Consider the following 21,299-nt stretch of genomic DNA (forward strand, 5'->3'; position numbering starts at 1 on the left):
GAAAGGCGGGACTTCGAGCCGCAGCCAATCCACGCAGGCGGCCGAATCCCGGAGCCCGGTGGAACGGTGCGCGGCCCAGGCGACTTCCTCCGGCTGAGCCGAGCGGTGGCTGCAGACGTTGAAGGACACTGCCCGTGGAGTTTGTAGCTTTGGCAAGGTGGGTGTGGAGAGGGATCCGCACTCGGGCCTGGCGCCTCCGCTCCGCTCTGCGGGCTCGGCCTGCAATCGGACCATTGCTGGTCCGGCAGCCCCGCGAGGTCTTCGGTTGGGAAGCCGAGAACGGCCGGGAAAACGGGAAAGGGCCTAGATACAACGAGGCCCGGGTTGCGAAGGGAAGGGCAGTGGCTAAGAAGCGTAGGGGCGAGGCGGATGGGTGCGCCCAAAGAGCCTTAGGTTGCCTTTTCCAGTGGGTAAAAATGAGGGCCGCCGCGAAGGGAGCCCTCCAAGGTCATCAGTGACGTCATACTGGACGAGGATTCCGACTTCTGACCCCTTCTGTGGCTGCATGAGCCTCTCTTCCTCCGTGTGCCGGCGCTGTTTGGTTTCTGATCAGCCAGGCCTCTTGGAGCTGTGCAATCGCATCTTTTGTCAAAAGCGCGAGGAAGGGGTGCCGGACCCTGCATTTGGAGTTCACCAGGCAGGTTAGATCGCAGTCTGTACCATCACCGGGAAAGCCTTTGATTCCTAGGAAGCAGCCAGAAAGCCCTGTAAACAACTTGAAACGCAAGAAGCTGCTTCCAGTGCGTTAGCGACTCTGACCCTGTTGTGATCGCAGCATTCAGGTAGGTGGCCAAGAACAGCAATCTAGAGCAGAGAAAACAGGAGCAGCTTCTCATGTGGGACCATTTCCGAAATACCCATCTAACTGGTGGAGAAAGGCATGAAAGAATTACACATCCACCTCCCCCCAGTACTCGGACCCTTCCTCCCACACTGCCATTGAGCAGTATTAATTGACAATTATAAATGTCTTCAGTGATTGTCTCCTTTGGTACTATGTCTTTGTACCAAAGCAGGAAAAGTCAAAAGTTGCAGCCCTGGAATGGGAGACTTGGAAGAGGTTTACTGTGCCCCTTGAGGAGCCTGATACAGGAAGCTGGATTATGCCTGTACTGTGGATAGCTGCACTCAATGAAAGCAACTGAGTTGGCTGCCATCTTTGAGCTGGGCACTGTTGTTTCCCACTCTGCAGACCCAGAGACTCGGTTGCTTATGCAATGCATATTCTGCCCTGATGTTCTAGGAAGGAGATTAAGTTTCTAGCCAAGTATTCACCTGTAAATGTAACCATTTGGGTTACCGTTCAAGTACACCGGCGTTTCCTACATTTGAGTCTGTTTTGATATCACTCATTGGCCATGACTGAACTTGGAAGGGTTGATGCAAGCCCTGATTTTGGTTTAGTTCCACAAAGTGAATTGTTAACACACGAGGTGTCTTAAAGTAGCCTGTACTTTACTAAAGGATACAGACCTGTTTCCGGGCTTTGTGCCCCCCATTGTTGACCTCATCAGAAGTACCCTAACTCCTTACTCCCATCTCAAAAGCTTTCTTAGAGACTGTCACCATCATTCTTTCCATTTATATAAAGTAAGAGGGCATTTAAAGCACCCTAATACTGCTTCAGTTGGACACAACATCCTCGTAAATTTTTTGTTTAGACTCAAGATTAGTGAAGAGGTGTTCGATAATGGAGCTATCCATGAATAATTTAACAAAGCCTTTTTCTTCTGGAAGCCTACTTCATGCCATAAACCAAAAAATGTATCCTAGAGATGAACAAAGGGAGGGTAGGAAGTTTTGTAAAATAAGAATATAAAAGGTACATTGTAAAAAAAACAGAAAAAGATACATTGTAAAGATTTCTTTATATGGAGATTTTCCCACTTGGGGTGTCCTGACCACAGCCTCTCAAAATAAAGGGGTCCAAGGAAATTTGGATTCCTTCTAGATAACTAAGGCCATTTGGCTCAAATTATCATTGCCAGTTCTTTGCACATCAATACCATTAAGTGATTAAACTGAGGGGCAGTGCTAGTTTCCATAGCAATAACCTCACACCTCTCCCTCTTCCATTTCATCAAGAGCCATCTGAGTCTCTGCCACTGCCTCCCACCTCCACCGGCTGTGTTGCCAGTCGACTAGACGTGGTGATGGTCATGGTAGATAGGCGGTCATACATGCAAATTTTCTACTGTTCTGATGACTTTTGAATAGATCTTTGCTATTTTTTATTACAAATGAAAACACGCCCCTTTGTAAAAATACATAGATAGCCAAATAACCACTCTTAAAAGGTCTTCCAGTTTTAAAAAATATAATTACAAGTAGGTATTTGGTCCTGTTTCTATTACTCTGGTGGTTTTCAAACTCCATCTTGTATCATAATCACTTAGTTTATTAAATAGATTGCTAGACTTCAAATTCAAAAAAACCAGCCGTGGTGAGTTTTGTCACGTTGTCGAATTGGTTCCAACTTAAAAGTGACCTCGTGTACTCCAGAATGAAACTGCTTGTTCCTGTACCATATTCACAATCCTTGCTACATTTGAGCCCATCATTACAGCAGCCACTGTTCGTCTGTCTTAAGGGTCTTCCTCTTTTTCGCTGACTCTACATTGTGTCTTTCTGGGGACTGATCCCTGCAGATAACATGTCTGAAGTAACTTGCCATCCTCATTTCTAAAGAACATTCTTTTTTTTTTTTTTTCTTTACAGTTTTATTGGCACATAATTCACATATCACACAATTCAATAAGTTCAATCATATCAAGAAGAAATGTTCAATCATCACCACAATCAATCTTAGAACATTTTTTTTTCTTTTTTAACATTTTATTAGGGGCTCATACAACTGTTATCCCAATCCATACACACATCAATTGTGTAAAGCGCATTTGTACATCGTTTCTCAAAACATTTTCTCTCCATTTAAACCCCCGACATTGGGTCCTCATTTTTCCCCTCCCTCCCTGCTCCCCCCTCCCGCATGAACCCTTGATAGTTTATAAATGGGTATTTTGTCATATCTTGCCCTGTCCGACGTCTCCCTTCATCCACTTTTCGGTTGTCTGTCCCCCAGGGAGGAGGTCACACACAGTTCCATGTAATCGGTTCCCTCTTTCCTACCCATTCTCCCTTTACCCTCCCTGTTTTGCCACTCACACCACTGGTCCTATAGGGCTCATCCGTCCTGAATTCCCTGTATTTTCAGTTCCTATCTGTACCAGTGTACATCCTCTGGTCTAGCCAGTCTTGCAAGACAGAATTCGAGTCATGGTAGTGGGAGCGGGGAGGAAACCTTTAGGAACTAGAGGAAGGTTGTATTTCTCATCATTGTTACATCGCACCCTGACTGGCTCATCTCCTCCCCGAGACCCCTCTGCAAGGGGATCTAAAGAACATTCTGGCTGTACTTCCAAGACAGATTTGTTCAAATTTCTGGCCGTCTGTGGCATCGGGCCTGAGAATTTTTACTTCACGTTTTCTTGGTGAAGATGGTGCTGCTGCTGCTTTTCCTGATTAAAAGCTGAATCTTTTAGAGCCATTGATACTCTGTAAAGTTGAGAAATGGGATGTGTATTTGACAATACTCTGTAAAGTTGAGAAATGTGCTTTATATTTGACAATAGAGACATCTTCCTATAAAGAGCTACCCACCTATATTTCCTCTAAGTTGTCCCTCTTCTTTAATGAACTTTTGGTGTTTTTCCATGTTTGTTTTATTTTCAATACCTTGTAAGCAGTATTTCAGTGACTGTCCTTGAACAGCAAAACAAGTTTCTATTTTGTAATATTTTTATGAGGGAAATTCCCTAAGACGAACTTGCTAGATGAGTGCATTCATTGTATTATTGGATAGATTTACCTACGTTGTACTTCAGGGAGGTGGTGCCAGTTGACACACTAGGAATATCTGCTTTCCCCACATTTTAAAAGATGCTTCCCTTCCCTGAGATGATTAAAATTTCTTTGCCCCAGTTTGTTTGTTTTTTTTCTAGGGCTGGTTGGTTTCACTATTTACATATAAACCAAAATCTGTTTTGTGTAAGGAGTTAGAATTCCAACGCCCTTCTACCCATGGCTGTCAACTCCATATATCAAGTATGCCCATTCCCTTAGGGAATCTTAAATTATAACAAAACTACAATTATCTGGGCTGCAAGTTGACAGTTTGGTGGTGGTCAGCCATGTGAAGAAGTTTTTTCAAGTATCGTAAGTGCCAACTTGAGCTTTAATTAATGTTAAAACTGATTAATTACTACAATGTACAGTGCCCCACAGTATACAGGAGCCTGAAATGAAAACACTAGACTATGTTGCATCATAGAGTGGATTTAGTGGTAACTATTGTGTCCTTTTGCTGTGCTGGATGCTTTAATTATGTTCTAGACTGTGCATTCTGGACTACTCATGTAATAGCCACCAAGATAGTCTTCCAAAAGTTGCTGTATTGAATCCATCTTCCATCTTTGCTACTGCTGTGTTGGATGAAAACTACATAAAGTTTACCATAGTCCTGTGTAATGACTTTTTCAAGTGTTTTAAAACTAAAAAAACAAAATAATTTTAAGTTGTATCCAAACCAATGTATTGCTTTCTTTCTTTTTTTAAAGATCGAAATCATGGCAGGTCCAGAAGCCGATTCTCAATTCCAGTTCACTGGTATTAAAAAATATTTCAACTCTTACACTCTCACAGGTAGAATGAATGTAAGTATTAATGATACCTCTTAAGTACTTATATTTAAGATAGTATAGGTGTAACAGTAATTCTGCTATTCCTTCTCGTCTCAGTGTGTGCTGGCCACATATGGGGGCATTGCTCTGCTGGTCCTATACTTCAAGTTAAGACCTAAAAAAACTCCAGCTGTGAAAGCATCGTAAATGGTAAGAAATTGATACTTATGCATTTATAATACAGTCATTTTTAGTTTTCCCACTCAGTCACCCACAATAAAAATAGCCTTGGGTGGGGGGTGTCTGACCTCTCCTAAAAATAGGCTGGTGGGAAAAAATACAGCTATGAGAAAGAGATCTGACATGTCTCCTCTGACTTCACCAGTTCTAGCACTAACCATTTGTTCCTCCCACAGCACTCCACTACTATGCTTGGCTTGATCATTATTACACCAGAACTCCCAGACAGTACTAAACAGTTATGGGGGGTTTGTTTTTAGAAAAATAAGTTAGGATCAGGAGAGACTTGGCATATAGGGCTTCGTCAGGACAGCCTCTAGTCAGCTTTGGCCTCTAGGTGGCCTGACCTCTGCCTTACTCAGGAAAGTGTTAGCAAAGCTCTTTACTACCATTCCTAAGTCCCCCCGTGCTAGCAAGCCTCTCATCCAAAAGCACTCATTCCTAACACTTTGTGGTCTGGCACACCCGCCATTCTCGAGGTTCCAGGAGGCTCCAACACAGGAACTCTGGGTCCAAAGGACTTGCTCCACTCCCAGCTCTTTCTTGACAGTCATGAGGCCTTCCCTTTCCTACAGGATTAGCTCTCTTTAAGCCTAGCAGCAGGGCACCGCATTTGCATTATTAGCTAGCTACCCAGTGCCTTCATGGGCCAGAAGCACCTCAGTTGCATAGTCCCACTTATGTATTTAGTGGAAGTTGTAAGACCATGATCGAGACCAAAATCCAGTTCATTGCTACTCCACTCATAACAGCCCTATGGGACAGAGTAGAACTGCTCACCTGGGGTTCAACTATAAACCCTCATAGGAATCCAAAGCCCCTTTTTCCTCCCTTGGAGGGGCTGGTGGTTTCAAACTGTTGACCCTGTGGTTAGCAGTGCTGTGCACACCCACTGTACCACCAGGGCTCCTATCCATGGCAGGAAAGTCACATAAAAGCAATATTGAGAAAAATATTGCCCAAGCCCATCCGCCCAACATTTGTGCACATTTTGGTTTAACTCTTTTAACATAGACCTGTAACCGCTTTGAATCTGTCTATAATTTTGTCTTATAACAAGTATGTTTGTTTTTAGTATATGAGTAATCGTGAGAATGTGATCTCTATTTCACAGATGAAGTACATCTGTTGTTAAAATGAACACTTCTGAGGAGAGTATTGACTATCCGATTTGTTGTTAAAATGCTTTCCCAAAGGATGGTACATCTGTTTAAAAGGCAATCTCTCATTCCCACCAATGTGAAGTAATGCCTATTTCTTTTTTGCTAATTTGATGAATAAAAATAATGTGTAACTTTTAGCTTCTTGGTAAAATGTTTTTCCCACGTGTATTTTTCCTGGTGTTCCAATTTTTTTCCTCTATTTAACAGGTCTTTCTTGGCGACTTAAGTTCTTTACAAAATGCCTATTAAGCTATTAACCACCCATGTATACTAGTTGCTTTGTATGTGCGCTAGTTGCACATTTTATGTAGTCCTTTTAACTCTCCAGAGGCTTTGCTTCCACCTCCCTTCAGCTTACACCAAGAACCTTATGGGAGTGTCACGTTGGCAATAAGTGATGTGGCAGAGTCCCACACCAGAATTAATGCTATAGATCTCCTTCAGACTGGGAATTTGTCTTCATTCCGTACAACTATTTGCCGTAGGGTATCTGCATATCCCGATGCAGTGGCCCATGGTATGTGCCTGATAATCAGGTAGTGTTTTGCTCAATTTTCCATATTAGATGCGCCCTATTAGAAGGTAGCCATATTCCATTGCCAAAAAAATGGAGAAATTGTATCTCAGATATTAAATGTTTCATACTTGTTGCTCTTATTAAAAGTAGTGCACATAAGCTGATACCAAGGGTTGAAATAGAATGTAAATGTTTAGAAAATGATGGCAATGTACAAATATGCTTGATACAATTTTGTGATGTATGGATTGTTGTTTGAGCCCCCAATAAAATTATCTTTAAAAAAAATAGCGCACATATTAGGCTTCTAGTATTGCATACTGCATTATTGGCCACTATTTTTTAAAGGTAGAACAAAAGGCTAAGTTGTATTAATTACTTTCACAAGTATTACAGTTAATTTCAGAGGACTCATGGGCAGCCCTATCATAATTACCAAACGTCTTACTAATGTTGATCACATTTTTGTCTAAACCACTGTGTTTGTTTTTACAGGATTCTCGGCTGCTAAATTCTCATGCCTGGAGAAGTGAATGTCAACTCATCATGTGATAACTCAGTTTGTACAATAAATTATGAACCTGGAAAAGCTGGTTGTTTTTATTTACAAGATATCAAAAATATAAAAACTGTACAAAATGAAACAAAGGCAAAAAACTGGCAGTGACTTGGTCTAATTTTTTTTTCCGTTTACCAAAGCAAGGCTCAGTCCTAGAGGTAAGCAACTGAAATGTCTGTCTGACTTCAAGTGTACTAGGTTGTATATTATGTTAGCTGAAGTAGACCATGAAAACCTGGCTGAGTGTTTCAGTGTAAAAGTAGATGTCAGTCAGTGGTTGTACTTCATCTAGCTCTTAGTAAAAATGTAGTTCACCCTACCGAGTCACATACGTTCTGCTAACCGTGGGCCAAGGAAAGGGCTAGTGGGGCCATGTCACACTCGAGGGCCATGCAGTAACTACCTTTTACAGCAGAAATGTTTATGCTCATAGAATTCTTCAGCCAAAATTTAAGATGGTATTAATTATACTAAGTTTGAATTCTTTTGAAGCTGGATGAATTGGTGTTTTTTTTCCTCTCTCCAAAATAATAAATTAAAGTAGCATTTGAACAGAATATGCATAGTTTCCACACAATCCAAAGCACCATAAATGTCCCCTCCATGAACATAATACCTCCCATTCAGCTAACGGAAATTAGTTAAATGTGGTTGCTATAGAAATGTGGAACCGTCCTGTTCAGATGTTCCAAGCAGCATTACTTCCAGATCCATATAGACAAAACATTCTTTGTAGCTTAAATATTAAATCACTGAGGTATTTGCTTTCAGTCTCCCTTTTCAAACAGTAGCTTCCAAAAGGTCTTGAGTACCGATGGTTACTGTGGACTGTAAGCTCCTGCAGCTAGAACCAAGTTCCTTCGAGTAAAATGGAGGTGTGCAACTGGTGTTGATTTGGTCAGGTATGTTCCCAGCAATAACTCCTGTGGATTCTCAGGTAAGTTTATGTGCCCAGTGGCTGTAGTAAAGTCATCAGTCTCTAAATCTTCAAATGCTTTGATAGCATCCCACAACCGGACTGTATTATCCATTGAACCTAAGGAGCAGCCAAGAAAATTCATTGAGTGGCATTCATCACATTTGGACTTGGACAGCTTATCAGTTACACTTTATGTACTTGTACATATTTGGTAAGAACCTCTAAACTTGCCTCTCGTAAAGAACGATTTCAAACAATAGATGAAGCCAAGAAGTCAACATACTTGTAGGGTGATAACATAAGGGGAACAAAACCTAAAAACCGGTCACCGCCTTAACATTCTAAGGCATATTGACTCTACAAAACAGTCGAGCTGTCCCATACACTTTCCAAGGCTAAACAATCTACAAAAGCAGACTGCCACAGCTTTCTCTTGTGGCAACACTGGTGGCCTTAAACCATCCACCTTTCCATTAGTAGCCAAGGATGTACTGCTGTGCCACTACAGCTTAAACCCCAAATAAACCAAAACACCACTGCTAACAAGTCTACATCAACTCTGCAATCCTATATGGTTTAAATTCTGCCACGGAGTTGATGCCAACTCATAGTGACCCTATAGGACAGGGCAGAACTGTCCCTGAGTTTCAGAGATTAACTCTTCAAGGGAGTAGAAATCTATCATTCTGAGGAGCTGCTGATTTTGAATTGCTAAACTTTCAGTTGCAGCCCTACTCAACCACTATGCCACCGGGGCTCCTAAAATAATAAATTTTTAATTGTCAACACCCAGTGTTTGCTTTTCTTAAAATTAAGGCAAAGATAGACAAGTCATAACATTAGCCAACATTGGCACATTTAGAGTTCAATGCCCAATATTGCTTGTCAGCATATCATTACCACAAAGCCATCTCTACAGTCACTTACCTGATGCTAAAATTTCACCATCTCTACTAAACCTAAGTGAACAAACTGTATCTGTGTGTCCTTTTAATTCTCCAACCATTAAACCATGTCCAATATCCCACAGGAGTACTCTGCCATCAGTTGCTCCTGTAGCCAGGAATCTCCCATTGGGAGAAAATGCCAAGGAATGAATCGGTCCCTAGAAAAGAGAAGTCGATGGAAATGATAAATATAATGCTGAATATACATATATAAAAGACGAAGTTAGAGTTGGTGATTTGGATAATACCTTCTAAACGTTTGTTAACATAGTTGATCTTGAAGGCAGTTTTGTGTGCAAGAGTAATGAGGGTGAAAATTACCTTGTGTCCAGTGAAGACTCTTACACAGTTCCCATTCAGGACATCCCAAAGCCGCACTGTTCGGTCTGCAGAACCCGTAGCAACATAATTAGAGTTTGGATGGAATCTGGTACAATTTACATCAGCAAGATGTCCAGCAAATATCCGTAAAGGCTGGTAGTGGTCTGTAGCCCAGAGCCTTTTTCAGAAGTTGAAAAGTTGAACGTAAAATATGATAATTAGTAACACGATAGGTCCTAAAATAAATATGGCAGTATCTATGTCAAGTGTTGGCTCACTAATTAATTGAGGGAAAGATGAATAATTGAAACTTTATTTGGAGTTGGTCTGGTTAAAAAAATTTTTAATTAATTTTGAATGCTCTACACAAACCCTGGTGCCAACCTCAAGGTCATTGGTTTGAACCCACCAGCAGATCTCGAAGAAAGATGAGGCTCTCCTATGAAAATTTACCATCTCAGAAACCCTCAACGGGGTCACGTTAAGTAGGAATTGACTAGATCACACTGGGTTTCAGAGTTTATATGAACCTTACCCCACCCCACCCCCAACTCCTTGACTAAACCATAAGTAACCTATTTCTATTCTAATACATAATGACCCTACAGAACAGTGGAACTGTCCCCTTAGGGTTTCTAAAGCTTGAGCTTCAGAAGCAGATTGGCACACAGCTTCCTCCTGTGTACCTGCTGGTGAGCTCAAACAACCCATCCATCAGCACCACAGCTCCTTAAACCTAAAATAGTAGGACACAATTTCCCTTCAGTTTTGGCCACCACATAATTCATTTCTGATCTGATGTACCTTAACCTAAATTATTTAGAAAATATGTAAAAGAAACAAAGGCTTGATGGTTAAGCATAGAAGGTGGGGGAGGCATGGTAGCAAACTAACAAGACAGAAAGGCAAGACTTGTGGTGTACACATAGTTTCAGATGTAATATTCCTGTCCTGATGCATTTTCAAATACGGGGCTCTAAATGCGGAGTAACTTGGGGCAGAAGAAAATCAGGAAATCAATATCCTTGCTTACGTAACCCTAACGTTCTCAAAAAGTTGGTCCCTAAATAATAGAAATGAAAAGGAGTTTGGTGCATGCAATTCCCAAAGAAAAAAACCATTCTGTTGGTTGAAAAAACTGCAGTATTCTTACCGAGCTACTCGGTCATGACCCCCTGACACAAAATAGTATCCGTGGGGAGAAAACTGTGTGTCCCATACAGGGTAGTTGTGTCCTTTATAGCCCACCAAGCAGGTGAACGTCTGAAGGCTCCACAATCGAACAGTTCCATCTTCTGAAGAGGAAAGCAGGTAGTTCCTAAGAAAAGGTGATAGATACATTTGATTCCCAAAATAACATCTGGTCACCTGCCCACTTGCTCCACATATCTGACTATATTATAGTTTACATGCTACACCTCACATTTAGTATATACCTGGAATTCACAGTATAGAGCAAGAGTTGAAAGTCTTCCTAATTTGTTACATGATCAAAAAATACACTGAGTTGAAAATACCAATCAAATCAACTACCCTTGATGCTCATCTGAGCACCTACTGTCGAGTTTGGATTGTGAAAAGTAGGGTCTACTAGGGAAAAAGCCCCAAGCCCCAAACCCCAATGCCATCAAATTGATTCTGACTCAGCTACCCTACACATTCCCAGACCAAATCTTTACATGAGCTACAGCCTCGTCTTTCTCGCAGAGAGGCTGGTATGTTTGACACACCGACATCACAGCTAGCAGCCCGATGTCTAACCCACGGCACCCAGAACTCCATAGAAGGGAATGCACGGTTCTTGAACTATGAGAAAAGGTGTCGTAGTAATGTAAAACTCAAGCTAATTTTTTAAGCCTGTCAACCCTGAAGTTGTAAACCTTGATTATAGTGAAGCTGCCATTCAGTATACCAGTTACCCAAGATAATTAGGAAACAGCAAGATTCTAAATGATGCTGAATGAAAGGCAACTGTGAGATTTTTCTAGCAGTGCTCTCCCAGTATTTGCATGATGTTTCCAGTATTTAACTTTCATAGAATCTCAATATACGGAAGCAGTTTAACGTTTGAATTTTACCTATCCGGGCTGAAGCTGGCTCCATAGACAGGCCCACTGTGACCATACAGAATCTTCAGCTCACTGGCTGTTTTCTCATCCATGATTCTTTCTAAGACATCATCCGATTCTTTGTCTATGAGGCTAAGATCTAAAATGGTCCAGAAATACTGAATATTAAAGGCACATTCATCAAAGCAGTTTAGGCACTCACATCAGTGCTCAGGGAAAGAACTAACATTGAGAAGTTCTCAATGCTTCCAAATTAAGTGATAGCATCCTAGTTGTATGTATAGAAAGCTTCAAGTTCAGAGCAGTTAATACACACAGCTAGTCAGTTTTGAAATTAGGACTGAAACTCATGTTTTCCAATGATATCCCTATTTCACAAAGATGAAAATGCTAAAATTCTTTTTAAATGTCTTCTTTTCTTTAAATAATGCAGTTAGCAAGAAGTTCTTTAAAATGAAGTCCTGCACTTATTAGATTTTTAAGCTATTATTTTGCATTTCTCCCACGTTTTTAACCATTTTATTAGGTGCTAATCCAGACACAGTGTAATCACATCCAGCAGTGTTGTAAAATTGTTACAACACTCAGTTTCAGAACATGTTCTTCCTTCTTAAATGCCTTGACACCAGCTCCCTCTTTTTATGGCTAAAATACAGAATGCAATCTCGCTGTTTAAAGATTTCTGAAAATTCTCAATCAGAAAATGTTAGATGTTTAACTTTTAGAAATTTTCTACCCTACCCACCTCATTCTATAATAGGGGCACTGATGGTCATAGAAATTGAGCTGGTCAAACACCCAAGACCCTGTCATTTTAGTGTGCTTTCCCTTGGGGAGGTTAGCATCTCAAAATGAGCTGAATCTTGGCCAAGATGACAAGCTCTGTGCAGATCCTATGGAAACCGAACTGGTAAAAAGTGGAGAGATGGAGCATATAGGTGGCACCTGCCCTCAGAGGTCATCTGGTTACCTGTGGCTTGTTTCACACTGCGGAGCTTTCTGGGTGTCACAGACCACACTCTGACAGTTGAGTCTGCAAAACCTCCAGCAATCAGGCTAGAATCGTCAGTGACATCCACTGCAGTGAGGCCCTGCCAATGGAAACCAGTTTATAGTAAACAGTACTGCTTGAAGAAAGACAAACACGACAGCCCGTGTACAGAATACTACATGTTGTACACTCTTTTTCTTATGAGTATATGACCCCAAGACTACTGACTGGCTTTATTCCCTAAGGTTACCTTTTAGCTTAATAACAACGTGGGTCACAAAAATAAAGAATATGACCCACAAGTACGGTGCACCTATTAGAAATCATCCAGCCTAGTGGGGCTTAATAAGGGCAATATATAACAGGGAGGAATTACTAGACCTGAATGAAGGTCAAACATCACGGTGGGACAAGAGAAAAGTAAAAGGAAATAGAGGAAAGAAGCAAAAGAGATTTATAGAGGTCTAAATACAGGTATGTACATATGGAAATATATTTTTATATAATGACAGGTAAATAGATCTATATACTTATATCTATATGTTAAGAATTAAGGAAAAAAAAATAATTAAGGTAGCAGATAGACATTGGGCCTCAACTCAAGTACTCCCTCAACACAAGAACACTTTGTTCTAATAATCCAGCATTCTGTAATGCTCACCTTCCCAACACGATCACTGAAGACAAAATGAATGCATAAGCAAATATGGTGAAGAAAGCTGATGGTGCCCAGCTATCAAAAGATAGAGCAACTAGGGTCTTAAAGACTTGAAGATAAATAAGCGGCCATCTAACTGAGAAGCAACAAAGTCCACATGGAAGAAGCACACCAGCCTGTGTGATCATGAGGTGTCAATGAGATCAGGTATCCTATTTAAGACCCAGAACAAAATCTTACCAATGTGAATGGGGCGGGGGAAGAAGGGGTGTGTGGAGTAGAGACCCAAATCCCATCTGAAGACAATTGGACATCCCCTTACAGAAGGGCCATAAGGAAGAGACAAGCCAGTCAGGGTACAGTATAGCACCAATGAAACATACAACTTTCCTCTAGTTCTTTAATGCTTCCTCTCCCCGCCTTCCCCCCACTATCAGGTCTTCAATTCTACCTTACAACTCAGACTAGACCAGACATGCACACTGCTACAGATTAAGAGCCTGCAACACAGGGGATCCAGGATAGATAAACCCCTCAGGACCAACAATGAGAACAGAGATACCAGAAGGATAGGGGGAGCGTGTGGGGAGAAAGGGGGAATCGATCACAAGGATCAACAAATAAGCCCCCCCCAAGGGGACGAACAACAGAAAAGTGGGTGGAAGGTTACGTAACAGAGGACAATGTAAGATATGAAAATAATAATCTATAACTTATGAAGGGTTCATGAGGGAGGGAAGGCAGAGGAAAATGAGGAGCTGATATCAAGGGCTCAAACAGAAAGAAAATGCTTTGAAAATGATGGCAACATATGTACAAATGTGCTCGACAATGGATGAATGTATGGATTATGAAAGGAGATGTAGGAGCCCCCAATAAAAGTACTTAATAAGGAGGGAGGGGAAAAATGAGGACCTAATGTCGGGGGTTTAAATGGAGAGAAAATGTTTTGAGAAACGATGTACAAATGCGCTTTACACAATTGATGTGTGTATGGATTGGGATAACAGTTGTATGAGCCCCTAATAAAATGTTTAAAATAAATAAATAAATAATAGTACTTACTAAACTAAGTAAATAAATTTAAAAAAATCATCCATGAGACCAGATAGTCAGCAATTACCTTAAAAACAAAAAAAGGAAGATACAAGAGCAGGGAAACTAGTTCACCAGAAACAACCACTAAACAGAAATCATGAGTAGGTGGATACGTTCTGAAGAAGATACTCAATGGTACTGAATAACTGAGTAAAAATTGTTGGAGGTTGGTCAATTTCACTGATGAAAAAACAAGAGAGTTAAAACCCTCACATGGCCATTCATGCATGTGAATGGGAAGCTAATCGGCTGTGTAAAATTTCAACACACACACACACACACAGAGGCTGGAGGGAAAATGAAGGAGGGTATATTCCAGGATGGAGAGGAGACGGGTCTCACTGTGAGTGAAGGAGAAGCTACAATCAGACAAGAGAAAGATGGGAAAAAATTATGGGAACAGGGTAAGCCAGTGGGAGGAATTTGATAAGTTGTTCAATACAAAAATGATGACCTGCTCTGTAAACCCTCGCCTAACCCCCAATGAAAAACTGAAGAAAATTCAGAGAAACCACTTGCAATTCATGTTTTTCAGTTAAAAACCCCCTTTCTGGAAGCACTTATTTTGAGAATGTCATCATTTATTCCATTTTCCCTCCAAATTTTTGCACTTTGCTAAACATATCCTCAGTAGCCTATTATAAAAAGTCTATATGGACATGTAAATTTTTTTTGTATAATTCTTAATTAAAAAATTATTAAGCTTACATAAGTACTTAAACCAAGTTCATTAGGGATGAATCACAGTTTCCTATTTCTCAACAGCTAGCAGAATTCTATTCAGTGGAACAATGGTCAAGTATATGTAAGATTCAGGTATCTGCAAGTAGCTAAAGATCTCGTAAACGTTGCCTTCAGTCCATTATGAGCAGCATCCAATCTCTTTTCCTAAATGCTGTATTTATATTGACCTTGATAATTTAAATTTCAAAAGTACCTTTCAGTTAACACACTGAATTTCTTTTAATAATGAATCACCATTTCACATGACTCCCTCGGCAGAAACCGCCCAGTTATCTCACCAACCTGGTAAGCATTAAGGAATGTATAGAAGCAGATAGAGGGGAGGCAGTCTGGACCAAGGCGGACTCGTTTGGTGGTTTCTTTCATATTCATAATCTTATCCAACTTATCTGAATCTTTCAACTCGGGAAGAGGAATTCTGTGAAAGAAAAAAAGGCCGGAAATTCTCCTTTGCATACTGGCAATTGAACCCCCACTCAAGTTCTCGAGCTTCTTCCCTCACCTGTTCTGAGGTGGAGCATTGGGGTCTTGTTTTTTGCTTTTGGACCCAATACTATCTTTTTTAGGCTTTTTCTTTTTAGGTTTTCCTTCTTCATTTTCTCCTTCTTCATCCTCATCATCCAAGGGCACCTCGATTTCTGGTTCTTTTAATAAACCAAAAAAGACCTACAAGTCAAAAGTCAATATTTTAATTAATTTTTGATACCTAATACATACTTCTTAGTACATACACCTTAGCACACTTCCCATTCCTATCCAACTGCCATTCTCCCCCTTTCCCCTTGCTAACAGAGCCCTGATCTTGCTGGAGCAGCAGGGTCCTCCATTAAATCACTTCTCAGGCTCTCTTGCAGCTAGAAATGGTCACACTGTTCTGACCAACAGATATATACAGAAATATACTACATGGAATTTTAGTGAAAAACACGATTTTCCTGATAAAAAGGGAGTTTCAACAGAGCCATGCCCTTTGTCCTCCCCACTCTTCCTTCATGAAGTACATGTGCATACAATGCTAGAGCTGCAACACCAGCTTGTGTACACAGAGAAGAAAGTCATATTTGAAAGAGGGGAGCAGAAGTATAGAAGGAGCCGGGCCCCTGAGGGCATTGTGGTGCCCCTATGGCAACCCCACAAGCTCTTCCTTTGGACATGGCTTTGTGGGGGAGGGGCAGGGAGGGACACTGTCACCGTGTCAGGCTTCTGTTACATGCATCTATTCCTAACATATGCCTTTTCCTTGAAACAGGAAATTAATCTTGCCACCATAATTATACAGTCAAATCACTCCCAAACTAGCTACAAGAAGAAAAAAGAAATGTGCAAAATTCATAGCTGGAAATGCTACAATTTTTCATACTCTGCACTATAGAGATCTGAAGGTTTACTCCCATACCTTTGATTTGTTTGCCTCTCGTTTAGCCTCTCCTGCCAAACTTCCCACCATGGCGTCTATCTGCTGCTTACTACGCGGCATCCCATCGAAGATGTCGATGTAGAGGTGCTCCTGAACGATGTTCCATATCTGATTGTTCTGTTTCTCCTGAAGATGCCTCTTTAAGAGTTGGTATGAGTCCCGGGAAATTCGCAAAACAAATTTACTTGTTCGGAAGTCCAACATGGTCTCATTCCCTTTCATGTGCTCCTTTTTGGTAAGACTAGATAATACTCGGAGGTCGTCCTGGTAATAACATTCTTGATCTCCATGGAACCTGGGTCAGTGATTTTAAAAGGTCATTTGTCAACATAATCACTAAGGGATCCGCCTCTCCCCCACATATTGATAAACCATCTAGAATTTTTTCAAAGCAGTCATCTGAATACTCCTGGGCCAAGCTGCAGCAAGAGCAGAAGGAACTTATTCAAAATGACTCCAATGCTGTGGCTACAGGCATGCTTATTTATTATTTAATTCTCTACGGAAATGTATCAAACACTCCAAGAGAGGGATCTGAATATATTATAAATAAAGATGATTGGTAGAGATTTTCATTTGAATGCTACCACTGGTAGTCATTTGAAAACATTAAAACTCTTGCTTTACTAAATTTTGGCTTTTTCAAAACTCACAAGCTTTTCATAAGTATTACAGAAATTTTAAAACAATTTCAAAAGTAGGTAATTTAACAAACTCAAGGAACTTATCAACAACCTTTCAGTATTATCTACACATGGCATTCTTTAAAAATGTACTGATTTATATATCCTAAATATCAGATTCAGTTATTAAATAGCAATATTCTCATCCTACGACTAAAGAACAAACATATGCTGATACCAAACAGTATTTCTATTAAAACCACTATTGCCACAACCTTCAGCCTTGGTAACAGTTGGTAAATTTAAAGGTACTTTTGTTTTTACACATCTTAGTTTTCCAAGTATAATTAAAAATTATATTGACACTCATGAAACAAAGCAGTTAATACATAAATACTTAGAAAACAAAAACTAAATATATTAGTTCTCTGGCACTGATAAATACATAGCCAGCAGATTTCTCCAAGTGTTACCTGTTTTATTCTATTGTGATTGATTCATTAATACATGAACTAAGAGCTTCTGTTTAAGATCCGAGTTAAATTAGAATTCCCAGTTTCTTGCTGTTTATATCAGTCACTGCCCAGAACCTTAGGTGAGCATGGGCCCCTGGCAAAGGCTGAGACTGGTCACAGCAGACTCCTTCTATGCTAGTCCAGTTTTGAGTGGGGAGATGGCTGTCCCATGGGACCAGAAAAGTTGTTTTGTTTATAAAACTGTAAGAAAAATGTGCTTCTATTGTAGAATTTCTATCATCAGCCTTTGTCTTCCCCACCCTTTCCCACCGGCCCACCCCCACATACCTTGATCTACAGGACATTTTGCTTCACGTACTTTCCATTAGGCATCGTGGCACAGAGAAAAGAGCCATGGCATGGCAGCAAGGAGTCTCACATTCTGACCTCTATTACCATCACCAGCTAGCTAATGCAGTCTCATAAATCCTGGCTTCTGGCTCGACTGCTTATACTGAACAGGTCTCTGTGAAGTACTTATCCTTCTTAAACACTCACTGACATTCATAATTCTCTTGATTTTCTCCCTACTTCTCTGGCCTCTCCTTTCATCTCTCTACTTGGTCATTAAATGCTGGAGTACCTCTGGCGCACACCCAGGACCTTTACTGGTTTGCTTCCTACTCTTCCTGCAGGCAGTCTCATCCATATCTCTCACTGTTGAATATTACATTTGGCTACAATCCCTACCTCTCTTCTAAGTTCAAGAATTTTCCATTATCATCCACCTATCTACTGGATATTTGTTAAATGAGGCATAAGCTGATTCAACATCATTCCATGAGTTGACAAACTGGATCCTATCCTAGTGTTTTCTATCTCAGTGAAAGGCACTCTTGAATAGCTGGGAGAGTCTGAAAGCTAGGGATACCTAGAGCCTCAACCCCTCACCCTTCACATCCAATCTATCATCAACTCTCTACTTCGTATCTCACCTCTCAGTATCTATTTCTCTTCACTTCCCCATCACACCCTAGTACACTGTTTTTTAATGGGGTGTGACTGGCATTTGAAGTAGGGAATTCTTTGCTAAATGGGACTGCCCCCGTACTAGAACATTCAGTATCCCTAAGTCACACGCCCTTCCTCTATGGTCATTCCGCACATTTTCAAATAACCCACAGTGGAAAGAAAACTTACCGCTTCCAGCTGATAGCCATCACAACAGCCTCTAAAACTCATCAACCTGTACTCACTCTGGCCCCTACCATGAATTTTCTAAACAGCAGAAAAATATTTTCAAACTACAAGCCTTTCAATAACTTGTTAGTTCATGATCCACAAATAATCTTATTTACTTACTTATTTCTTCCTCCATACTAACAAAACAAACCTGCTCCATTAAGTCCATTCCAACCCCTGATGACTGTACAGGGTGTCAAGAAGAACTGCCCCATAAGGTTTGCAAAGATGCCAATCTTTACAGGAGCAGAAGATCTATTAATCTTTCTCTCACAAAACAGCTGGTGAGCTTGAAAAATGAATCTGTGGTTGGCAATCTAACGCTTAACCCACTACACCACCAGGGCTCCTTAACCATAAGACCTCCTGAACAATGCCCAGGCACATAACAACCAAAACCAAGCCCACAGCCATCAAGTCCACTTTGACTCACTGCCCCTCTCCACCCCACCCCCCATCAAGGAATGGCTGGTGGGTTTGAACCAATGACCTTGAAGTTAGCGGGGCCCCATGCTTACAAAGACCACACTTTTTACACTTCCCTTGTATGTTTATGTGTGGCTACCTCACTGATGGCACCGAAAATAAATAATTGTGCTCAATTTCAGAAAGGCTGTGTGCCCTCCCAGTGGTATAGAATGCTGATGAAAGCCACGGGATGAGAATGATAGACTGCCCGACGGAACCTAGGTCCCAGATAATCAAGAGCCCACCAAATCAGTTTTATGCTGCCCACTTTGATGAGAGAAAAAATAACTTTTATCTTCTTTAAACCACTATTGTTTGGGTTTCCAGTCACTCTCAGGCAAGTCTAATCCTACCTAATATTTCCCACTGCTCTTTCGATACACAAACAGCCTCAATGTGGCCCAAGAGCCTAATCCATTCTCCAGCTTTATGATGAATCACACCCAAACCTCGTTCTCAGCTCCCACCACTCCGACGTGGTTTCTGTGTCTGTACCTACCAGCCTCCCTCCTGCCACTGAGCTTGAACACATGCTTTTCCCTCTCCCTTCCTCTAGCTAGTTCCTGCTCAAACATCAGATCTCACTTCAAACATCCCTCCCTCTGGGGAGCCTTCCCTGACCTCCCCCATTAGATCAAACTCCCCATTTCAGGTTCCCTTGGCACCAAGTACCTTCTGAGTTGTGATCTTACAGGTATGTGGTTACAGACACATGCTCGAAATTATATACAGATATGTATTAGGTGTATAGTTTTACAAATCCACATACTTCTCAAAGAATGATTTTGCTTCACTTTCATGTTGATTGTAGACTAGCTCCAAGTACATATGCACAAACAAAGGATAAAAGAGTTGAGATAGTTCTGCTCGATGGCAGTCCAGAGAACATTCAATGAAGTGCTTCAGTCCGCTGTAGTACTCCTCGTACATGGCAGGGTCTCCCTGCTGGTTGTAAGCTGAGAGCACAGCACTAACATCTGGCTGGTCTTCCACGACAACACTTGCAACTGTTTGAAAAAAGGTAAAACAACTCTCAGGAAAATGACTTGCAAAGCCATGTGGCGATGGCTATTGTACTACCGTTCAGAGGGGACTTGACACTTAAGAGGTTTGTCTTGCCTCTCACTCTTTCTTCCACCCAAAATAATCACAAGGCCTTTTAATGAGACTTTTCCCATCTCATTCACTCCAGCCAAAGCCTCATCTAGGTCTTAAACATTTGCAAATCAACATTTTTCCTGTAGCTATCTTTTTTTTAAACCACTCTTTATTTTTTAGCTATCTGATTTTCATGACAGATTTTATCAAAGATACTATATACAAACCAAACTATGTTAATCTTCTCCCAAGGTTGCCACCACTCACCATCATGAAACCAACCAGGCCCTGGAATAGCATTCCCAACTCGTTGAGCTGCCTGATGACTTTTGTAACTTTCCTGAAACACGCTCTATCATGTGTTACCCTATGTGTACATGTCACTTGTTCTAAGAGCATCTTACAGGTGAAGGACCATGTCTTCCTCTAAAGGTATGCAACTCAAACTTGTATGTTAAATCAATGTCAACACTTGGCATTTCAAAGCAGGAAACCCAACTGGAAGTACTTTTAAAGTTAAATCTCGTAACAGAGCAATACCAAATAATAAATAATGATACATCTGTCAATCTAATCAGAATTTGGTCGTTGGGAATGTCTATAAATTTCAATTACAATATTCCTATGTTCTCTGTTATATTGCTGATATGCAAATGTACATGTATCGCTGGTTACTCTCATGGCTTGTTATGTTCATTTTCAGTTTCTCAGGTACAATCTAAAAAATGGCCAAGTTTCTGGGGAGATCTATCTTATAGTTTATTGACAAAATTTTTAATTCACACTGTGCAGAAAAGATCTGTCGCTATCACATTTTGACACATTTCTACCTGTGGATACAATGGTGTGTACTCATACCTTCTGGCAGTGCTTCAGAAGACTGATGGTTTGATTTGATAAAGCCTACGTGGCACAGGATCACCTTTGAGACCTTATCCTGTCTATGAGACTGACTGCATGGACTTTGTGACCATAGTTACTAGGAGGTTCAGGTGTGAGGGCCGGCAACCAAGGCATAATAAAGCCTATCAATGCTAAAAGGGGGGGGGGCGGTTTGACTTGAAAAATTCAGTAATCCAGGGGGGCGGAAG

General features: G+C 40.9%; 2 protein-coding genes across 2 annotated transcripts in view; one reads left to right on the plus strand and one right to left on the minus strand.

The window, feature by feature from the left end:
• The first annotated feature begins 49 nt into the window (after window positions 1-49).
• Window positions 50-7,188, plus strand: ATP5MK (ATP synthase membrane subunit k). The gene is made up of 4 exons (XM_030886048.2): window positions 50-157; window positions 4,617-4,712; window positions 4,797-4,889; window positions 7,095-7,188. The coding sequence occupies exons 2-3, from the start codon at window positions 4,626-4,628 to the stop codon at window positions 4,884-4,886; spliced, it is 177 nt and encodes a 58-aa protein (XP_030741908.1). The 5' UTR covers window positions 50-157; window positions 4,617-4,625; the 3' UTR covers window positions 4,887-4,889; window positions 7,095-7,188.
• TAF5 (TATA-box binding protein associated factor 5) overlaps window positions 7,161-21,299 on the minus strand; it is a gene marked incomplete at its 5' end in the record, with an annotated part of 15,867 nt that continues 1,728 nt past the window's right edge. The window contains 10 exons of the mRNA XM_004700949.2: window positions 7,161-8,194; window positions 9,005-9,182; window positions 9,346-9,523; window positions 10,499-10,663; window positions 11,424-11,553; window positions 12,385-12,505; window positions 15,188-15,323; window positions 15,408-15,571; window positions 16,302-16,617; window positions 19,880-20,117. Coding sequence (XP_004701006.2) covers window positions 7,977-8,194; window positions 9,005-9,182; window positions 9,346-9,523; window positions 10,499-10,663; window positions 11,424-11,553; window positions 12,385-12,505; window positions 15,188-15,323; window positions 15,408-15,571; window positions 16,302-16,617; window positions 19,880-20,117 — 1,844 coding nt within the window. The remainder of the gene's footprint in view (window positions 8,195-9,004; window positions 9,183-9,345; window positions 9,524-10,498; window positions 10,664-11,423; window positions 11,554-12,384; window positions 12,506-15,187; window positions 15,324-15,407; window positions 15,572-16,301; window positions 16,618-19,879; window positions 20,118-21,299) is intronic.

Source organism: Echinops telfairi, unplaced genomic scaffold (assembly GCF_000313985.2).
Source record: "Echinops telfairi isolate 266 unplaced genomic scaffold, ASM31398v2 ScPeMD7_70;HRSCAF=299, whole genome shotgun sequence".
NCBI classification, from domain to species: Eukaryota; Metazoa; Chordata; class Mammalia; order Afrosoricida; family Tenrecidae; genus Echinops; species Echinops telfairi.